The sequence below is a fragment of the Octodon degus genome, unplaced genomic scaffold (assembly GCF_000260255.1).
Source record: "Octodon degus isolate 3935 unplaced genomic scaffold, OctDeg1.0 scaffold00158, whole genome shotgun sequence".
Lineage (NCBI taxonomy): Eukaryota > Metazoa > Chordata > Mammalia > Rodentia > Octodontidae > Octodon > Octodon degus.
Window position 1 is genome coordinate 2,587,883 of NW_004524734.1, and position 9,217 is coordinate 2,597,099.

A 9,217-nucleotide genomic window follows, 5' to 3' on the forward strand; every position below is an offset into this window, starting at 1 on the left:
AAAAAAAACAAAGAATCTTGGCCCAGTGGCACATGCTCATAATCCTAGCACTCTAGGTCTAGGAGGCTGAGGCAGGAGGATTACAAATTGAAGCCCCGCCTGGGCAACTTGGCAAGATCCTGTCTCCAAAAAAATTGTTAAATGGGCTAGAGATGTAATTCAGTGTAAAGTTCATAGGTTCGGTCCCCAGTATTAAAAAGAAAGACAATTTCTTAACAGGCAAAGAAATAGATATCATTTTATCACTGCCTAGTTGGAATTTGTACTATAGACTATATAACCTTCATTTTTAAAGCTGTAATGTGTACTGGTTGACTTACTTGGATAGATCTGTGTTTGTGCTGGCCCCTCCTTTTGTTTTTGTTTTCATGGATGGCATTTGCTGGTTTATAACAGCAAGTGAAAGACACTCCAATCCCAAGGAAAAATATTGTTTTTAATTCCTTGTTCCTTTTATAGACCACTTTAATGATGTGTTTTTGTTTTTGTTTTGCGGAGCCAGGGATTGAATTCAGGTCCTTGCGATTGCCAGGCAAGCACTTATTCTACTGAGCTATCTCCCCAGCCCCTAATGATGGTTTTAAAACTACACCCCAGGCCAGTTTATCCTGTCTGGGAGCACTGGGGGGAGGGTAAGTGTATAAGTGATCTTTTTAAAATTCAGTACAATCCATGAATAAGGTAGATGCTCGTTCTCTTTAGAATATAGAGAGCCCTAGGGTGCTCTGAATCTGTACATGTTATTGTCATACTTACTACAAAGCACTGTGAACATTTTTTTATCTTAAAATTTTGTCTCAGAGAGAGTGCTTTTTCTTCTCATTGTCTTGTCATGTACAAACTAGTTTTTATAGCCGTCAATAGTAGACGTAATCTTCAACCTTGCCGGGATCACTGGTATGATATATATTTAATTAAAGCACACTTTCCCCCACCTATGGAATACTTAAAATGGTAATTAAAACCATTCTTTTGAAGTCGGTGAGATAGCTCAGTGGAATAAGTGCTTGCCTGGCAAGTGCACAGTCCTGAGTTTGATCCCTAGTACCACCAAAAAAAAAAAAAAAAAAAGCCATTTTTAAAAATGTGACTTTTCCTAAAGCCAAAGTTTCTGTTGGAATATGTATTGACACCCCCTTAAGTGTGGGGTGGCACGGCTGCATGCACACACCACCTCCTTGGGGATTCAAAAGCATGCTTTTTATTTGAATAGCAAGTCGTGATACAGTTCTATTAAGCCATCATGAGTGAAGTCAATAACATTTTGTACAACTTCCATATATGATTCATTAAATAATCTTTTTACAGTTGGACCATCCATTCAGAAAGCTCCAAATTATAAAAACAATACTGTTCTATATGAGTGACCAAGTATACTTTCTTTACCTACATTCTCTATTCTGTGGTGAAGCTGAGGCTTGTAAGTCAAAACAAAGGAATTTAACTTGCTGTCCACCAGTTTATACAGAACTTATAGTATCTAGGACTTTTTTAAACTAAGATCTCTTAAATAAATAAGATCTGTTTCAGCAGATGACCGTGTACAATACCATGTGGTGAAAATTCAGACTTATTAAATGACAAACTTGTGTATATATATATATATATATATATATATGAAAGAAAATTTAGCTCTAAAAGAATTGCTGAAGGGATTGTTCAGATAGAAGGGAAGTAAGCATGGAAGGAAATTTAGGATATTAAGAATGAAGAAACAAGCCAGGATTGTCTGTAATCCCAGCACTCAGGAAGCTGAGGCAGGAGGAACACTGGAGGTTCAAGGCCAGCCTGTACTATGTAGTGAGGCTCTGTCTCAAAATAAAAAAGCAAAACCAGCAACAGCCTGGGGACACAGTTTAGTAGTGGAGTGTTTACTCTGCATGAGCAAGCCCTGGGCTCAGTTCCAGAACCAAAAAGGGAAACGACATGCCATCTATCTGGCTGAATATAATAGACATTTTCTTTTGAGATTTTTAACACATATATGACTATCAAAAGCAAAGATATAAGATCATCTGATATAATGTTCAGTCAGGCATGTGCAAAATTAACAAGACGACAACCTAAAAAGGAAAGAATAAATGATTTTTTTGTGGTACCAGAGATCAAACTCAGGACTTTGCGCTTGCCAGGCAGGCACGTATGCCACTGAGCTATCTCCCTAGCTAAATAGTTTTTATGTAATAAGGTTTCCACTACTTGAGATGGTAGGATATTGATTCTAACAAGAATAAACAATTTAGTGTGGATGTCCTGGAGCAACCATTGAAAACTATACAGAAATACAACAGATAAATGAAATACTAAAAAATGTTTCAATAGTCTAAACAAAGAAAAGGAAGGGAAAACAAACAAAGATAATAAGAGCAACAAAAATAAATAATAAAATAGTAGATGTAAATTCAGTCATCACAGCACTAAATTTAAATGATGCATGTTTTTGTTAAAATGAAGTCTTTTTAAATTAGTCCATTGTATGCTGCATTAAAAAAAAATTATTTGAGGGCTGAGGAGATAGCTCAGAGGCATAAGGGCTTACCTGGAAAGCACAAGGTCCCAAGTTTGATCCCCAGGGAATCCATGCCCCTCGAATCAGGCCTGGTGGTGCACACCTATAATCCCAGAACTCAGCAGATTGAGACAGGAGGATTGCTTTGAGTTTGCGATCAACCTGGAGCTACAAAAGTGAGCACAAGTCCAGGCCAAACTGCATAGCAAGACCTTTTCCACCTTCCCAAAAAAAAGAACCTCACTTGTGGGTAGGAACGTTAGACCACCCAAATGCTAATCAAAAGAAGGCGGTTCATGAATTTAAGAAGGGCTCTTTTTACAAATGGATTGATGTTCTCTCTGATGATGGATCTCAACCAGAAAATTCACAGAGCTGAGCACACGTGCTCATGCACACACAGGCGTGCACACCACACACACACACACACCCTGTGTACCAGCCAAGCTGGGGACATCCAAGGACGATCTCTGGATTGTGTCCATGTCAGTAATCTGACTGGGACATTGTATTTCTCAAGATGCTTCCAGTGGGGGAAAGGAGGACATGGACTCTTTTCAGTATTACTTGGTACATACCTGCTTGTAGACCTAAAGTTACTTCAAAATAAAAAATTTAATTACATGGAGAAAAAAAAGTAAGAGAAAAATGGTGGGAGGGGGAAAAAGGAGAAAAGTAGAAGAAGAAAAACTTAGGACTCCTGTCAGAGACACGTGGTGCTGTGGATGCACATTGACCTACTTTGCCCAGAGCGTGGCCCAGCTGCTTTTTTCAGCGTTTTCCAGCCAGCCCTTGTGACTCCACACCTAATGCCCCTTCTAGTATGTGTACCTTGCAGCTTTCGTGTGAATGAATGCTGGCCAGAGGAAACAGGCAGCTCATGTAAAGGGAACTTGTGTTATCTTACAATAATGAGTACTGTAGTTAGTACTGCACGGCAAGATGTTTTCCTATTCAGACTTCGTCATAAAGTTGTAGATCAGACACGTAAGCGAGGTGCAGTCCTCCTGCACCCAGACACATTAAGACAGAGCTTAGCCAAGCACGGTGGGGCACACCTGCAGTTCCAGCACTGGGGAGGCTGAGGCAGGAGGATTGCTTCAAGTTCATAGCCAGCCTGAGCTACATAGTGAGCTTAAGACTTACTTTGAACTACACAGCAAAACCTTGTTTAAAACAAAACAAAAAGAACCACTTAAAAGATGAAATGTAATTAAACATAGAAATTTTAGTATTTTCTTACCTTCTCCCAGTAGATCATCATGTGTGTCCCGTTTGACCTTCTGTAGTATAAAATTGTTTTGTGAGTGCTGGCTCAGGCAGATGCAGGGACTGAGGTTCAATCCCCAGCATGCCATGCCAGCCCTGCCCCCAGGATGCACTGAGACAGTGATTGACACTGGGCATGGTGGCGCGCGCCTGCAAATCCCAGCACTTGGAAGGCTGAAAACAGGAGGATCACTACAAATCCTATCTGTGTATTGAGACCCTGTAGACCCTGTCCTAAGCATTTTTTTAAAAGATTAGATAAAATAATTGTGCATAAAGTTCATATATATTTAAGATATATTTTAAATATTTAAAATATACATTTGCTTTTATTTTTCAGCATTAAAATCCATGACTTGTCAGAATTAAGGGACCTATATGCTATCGTCAATCTGGATGATGAAAATAAAGGTATTGATTTTTCTGAAGCGGACTGACATTTTGTTATTGCACATACCAAGATATGTGTGGTTGTATGAATTGTGTTCATTGTAATAGAAATAAAATTAATACTATTCACCAGAGTGCCCTAAAGTATATAGTCTCCTTGTTATAGTAATTAGGTTGACATGCTAATTGACAAAAATGTTCTCACACTTTTGATACAATGCAAATGCTTGATCCAGAGATTTACGGTGGAGTTTACCCTGGTCCTGCATGTGAATCAGACACTCTCCCTTTGCGCCACAGTGGGTGAATCAGTGCTCCCCCTCTTGTGCCACCCCAGGCTGAGCCTCCTCATCTAAAGACCGATTAAATGGGTGGAGAAAACACAAATCCAAGAAAGGGAAGGAGCAGGCGGGTTGGGAGGGCAAGAGGAACTAGGAAACGTTGAGATGGGTTCTGTGCACGCCCCAGCTCTCCAGGAGGGAGGTCAGCGTTCTGTGCTGCGCACACGTACATGTGTGCAAATAAAATTTTTTGAAAAGTGAAGATTTTAAAGCTACTGGTAGCCTACACGAAAATAGTCGCTTGCTTGCTGGCAACCATGGATTGTTTTGAGTGATTATTTGTTTTCAACAATTATTTCAGGCTTGGGCACATTATCCTGGACGGATGACGGCCAGTTGCTGGCATTGTCAACCCAAAGGGGCTCCCTGCACGTGTTCCTGACCAAGCTCCCCATCCTCGGGGACTCCTGCTTCACCCGGATCGCATACCTCACCTCCCTCCTGGAAGTCACCATCGCCAACCATGTGGAAGGAGTATGAGACCAGTGTCTTTTTAATTTTATTCATAAATGGAAGGTCTCCACAGTGATTTATGACCATGACACTTCTTCATCCTAGGAGCTGCCGATCACAATTTCTGTTGATGTGGAACCCACCTTTGTGGCAGTGGGTCTTTACCATCTGGCTGTAGGAATGAACAACCGAGCCTGGTTCTATGTCCTGGGAGAGAACGGCAAGTCTAAGCTGGTCCTGTATATTCTTTTATATAATATATAGGCATATATGGTCTTGCTACACAGTTCAGACACAGTGATCTTCCTGACTCAGCCTCCCCAGTGCTGGGACTACGGGCGTGTGGCACCACACCCAGTTTCAGGGCCAGCACATCATGTGGTACCAGGGATGGGACTTGGGTCCTTTTGCCTGCCAGGCAAGCAGTTAGACTGCTGAGCTAGCTCCCCAGCCCAAGGTTCCATGAATTCTTAACCAGCATGCAGTTTCTCTATCATTTGGGAAGCAGTGCAGGTTTCTTCTAAGAAAAGCTTTCTCACTCAGTTTTGTCCAGACCTGGTTAACAGTTTTGTGAGTCCTATCAAAACTTTGCAGTTTTTGAAAAGATTTTATTGTTTACCTTTGTAGTAAGACAGCATGGGATCACATGTAGGGTATCGGCCCTAGCATTAGGCTCCAGTTCCGTGTCCCTCTGCCTCTCCAAGCTGATCAACGAGAGAGCACTTAGCTTATCACTGGGAGCATCGGTTTCCTTGCCTAGAAAATGAGGGTATCTTTCGTGGCAATGCTGGGGTGAAGCCCAGGGTCTTGCCCATGGTCGGCGAGTGCTCCTGACAGAGCTCATAGCTGAAGGGTCCTTGTCGGCAGTGCTTAAATAATGTGAGCTGCTTTTCCCCTCCCCCTGCTCCAGGTCACATAAGCCTCAGAAGGAGAACTAACTTGACAATAGCTGTTAAACATAAAGTCCCATTTAGTTCCTGTCACTTTGTGTTTAATTTATTTTGCATGTGATTTTGTTTTCTGTTGTTTCATATAAGCCATTGTGGAACTCCTGGAGGCATTTATTTGGCAACTAAGATTTTGTTTTTTGAGACAGGCTCTTGCTGTGTAATTCAGGCTGGCCCAGGCTGACCTCAGCCTCTCTGCTCTTCCTGACTCAGCCCTCTGAGTCCTGGGATAACAAGCATGTACCCTATGCCTGATTTAAGACTTCTTTTTTCTAGGAATAGCTGAAATAAGATCTTAGGGCCAGCCAAATAGCTCAGTGGATTAAAGCGCCTGCAAGCAGGCGCAGGGGCTGGGAGCTCGATCCCCGGGCCTGCAGTGCTGCCCCACCCCCCAGGGTGCACTGAGATGCTGATTGAGACTGGGCATGGTGGCACGCACCTGTAATCCCAGCACTTGGGAGGCTGTAAACAGGAGAATCACTACGAGTCTGATCTAGTAGTGAGACCCTGAACACCCTGTGGACCCTTCCTTAAAATACAAAAAAATAAAAAAAATTAGAAAATAAAATAAGATCTTAAATTAAGAAAACCCTTGCAAAGGCACACATTTAATATTTATTTGCAAATAATTATATGCAATACTTTTCCCTATTTATTAATATGGTTCTTTTTAATTGCCACAGCTGTGAAAAAGCTAAAAGATGTGGAGTATCTGGGAACAGTGGCCAGTATTTGCCTTCATTCTGAGTATGCAGCCGCACTTTTTGAAGGCAGAGTCCAGCTACACCTGGTAAGAATAATGTTGACATCCTGGACGCCTGAGTGCAGTGATGACAGTGGGCCGCCTGCCATCTCATTACCAAAGACGCTGTCAGGCAGCAGTGGGTACAGACTCACCAGCATGGTATGCGTAGAGTGAACAGAGCCCCTCTGTGTGGGCTGCTCAGCTGGCTCTACAAAAACCTAAGAAATAACAGCAGTGCTGTGCACAGCATCACTTAAGATAAAAATGACCCAGGTGGTAAGTTGCTTCTAGAAGGAAATACAAACAAACCAGAAAAGCCTGGTGAGAAAGCCACATCTCTGGGCTCTCCCAGTTGTAGGGCTTGAACCCAAGGCCCCTGCACTGAGCTATATCCAGCCCCTTTTACTTTGAGACAAGGTCATGCTAAGTCATTAAGCTGCCCAGCCTGGGTTCAAACTTACAATCATCCTGCCTCAGCCTACTGTGCCCAGCTTGCGTGGACCATTATCTTTAGACATATCACATGTGAGAGTCCTCAAAACTGTCTGCTTGGGCCGGCCAGATAGCTCAGTGGATTAAAGCGCCTGCTTAGGCAGATGCAGGGGGCTCGGGTTCCATCCCCAGGCATGCTATGCCAGCCCCACCCCCAGGGCACACTGAGCCAGCAATTGAGACTGGGCATGGTGGCATGCACCTGTAATCCCAGCGCTTGGGAGGCTGAAAACAGGAGGATCACTGAGTCTGATCTGTGTAGTGAGACCCTGTAGACCCTGTACTGAATACAAACCAAAAAAAATCACACAACTATGTCTGCTGACTGGTTCAAGAGAGCCTGGCACCTCGGGGGGGGTGGGGGGTTCTAAATCAGCACCCTGCACCTTGGTGACTGCATCTGGGAAGCCACAGGGCTCAGCAGGGAATCTGCTACGGGGCACAGAGGCCCTGCGGGCTGCAGGCAGCACCCAGGCTTTGCAGGGTAGCTGGCTCCTTAGTAGTCTCCAGAGTTTTGGGTGACCCTGAGAAAAAGACCCTCTTGCTCAGATGTGCACCAGTTTTGTTCAAATTTGTAAGCCCCCACTCTTGCCATCATAGATAGAGAGTGAGATCGTGGATGCCCAAGAAGAACGCGAGACACGCCTCTTCCCAGCCCTGGATGAGAAGTGCCGCATTCTGTGTCACGCCTTAACGTGTGAGTTCCTCATCTACGGCACCGACGTACGTATCACCTTGCACTGCAGACCATGGGGAGATGCAAGTTTTACTTTATCTTGGTGACGTTTCCTTCCATTACCTTGTTTTCTATAACTGTCCCTAATACCAGTAGCCAGGGCTCCGGGTAGCCTCCCTCAGGCCTTTGCCTGCCCCACTGCCAAGCACTGCCCAGCTAGATCTGGACCCCTCTGAAAGCAGTGAATGAGCTGGAGCAGTCGGAGGATTTTTCCTTATTGTCTCCCATCCCTCTGTTTATTATCCCTTTTTGCCTAATTCCAATGTCTTGAAAATGTTTTTTTTGGATTTTAAAATTTTTATTTTTATCCATACACATTTGTGGCATGTAATGATTGCATTCTTTGACAGGAGCTGGTACACTTGCATAACTCATCTTAATTCTTTCTACCGCCCCTTCCCGTCCCCTCCTGCCTCCTTACCTCCAGTTCTGGATCTCCTTTCCATTTGCAAGAGTTGTCTCCTGTATTGCCTGCATACTGAATACAAACAAACAAACAAAAATAAAACACAACTATGTCTCCTGACTGGTTCAAGAGAGACTGGCACCTCTGGGGTCTGTTAAAAAAAAAAAAGTAGAAGGGCTAGCCAGATAGCTCAGCGAACTAAAGCGCCTGCTTAGGCAGACACAGCAGCCGGGGTTTGATCCCTGGCATGCCTGCCAGCCCCACCCCCAGGGTGCGCTGAGATGCTGATTGAGACTGGGCATGGTAGCACATGCCTGTAATCCCAGCATTTGGGAGGCAGAAAACAGGAGAATCACTACGAGTCCTGTCTGTGTAGTGAGACCCTGGAGACCCTGGAGACCCTGTACCAAACACATAAAAAAATTAAAAATAAAAAAGAAATACTGTCTAGGTAAGAAAGTAAATCCAATGTCTTATTTCATCTTGGCTCGAATACAGGTCCAAGATGCCATTAGAGAATTTTAAAATGTAATTTTGGATCTTGAGATTCCTGCAGATTCACAGGAAGTTGTGAGAAGCACTAGAGAGAGCCCATAGCCAACACCTGGCCGCTCCTGGAGCACGGCACTAATATGGTATCGCAGCCCATCACGATGCCACCAGAGTCCTTCCTGCTTCTGTTTTCAGCCACATCTGCTTTCTCCTGCCCCCACCATTCTTAACTCCTCGCTACAATCTCCCCTTCATTTCAGCAATTTTGCCATTTTGGTAGCGTCATGCATATAAAGGAAGCCTATAACATACACACTCCTTTGGGTTGGCCATTGGCCCTCAGCATGTTTCTCTGAAGAGCGAGCTGCAGGATACAGGCACCCCTGTTCAGTCTCCATTTCCCCACAAGGAGGACTCCTAGCTTCTCAGTAGGGTTT

General features: G+C 43.8%; 1 protein-coding gene across 3 annotated transcripts in view; it reads left to right on the forward strand.

The window, feature by feature from the left end:
- Wdr19 (WD repeat domain 19) overlaps positions 1 to 9,217 on the forward strand; it is a 99,366-nt gene that overhangs the window by 20,475 nt on the left and 69,674 nt on the right. For all 3 annotated transcript variants that reach the window (XM_023702798.1, XM_004642638.3, XM_023702799.1), the window contains exons 10-14: positions 4,119 to 4,189; positions 4,811 to 4,983; positions 5,068 to 5,182; positions 6,593 to 6,699; positions 7,747 to 7,869. In XM_023702798.1, the coding sequence (XP_023558566.1) occupies positions 4,119 to 4,189; positions 4,811 to 4,983; positions 5,068 to 5,182; positions 6,593 to 6,699; positions 7,747 to 7,869 (589 nt within the window). The remainder of the gene's footprint in view (positions 1 to 4,118; positions 4,190 to 4,810; positions 4,984 to 5,067; positions 5,183 to 6,592; positions 6,700 to 7,746; positions 7,870 to 9,217) is intronic.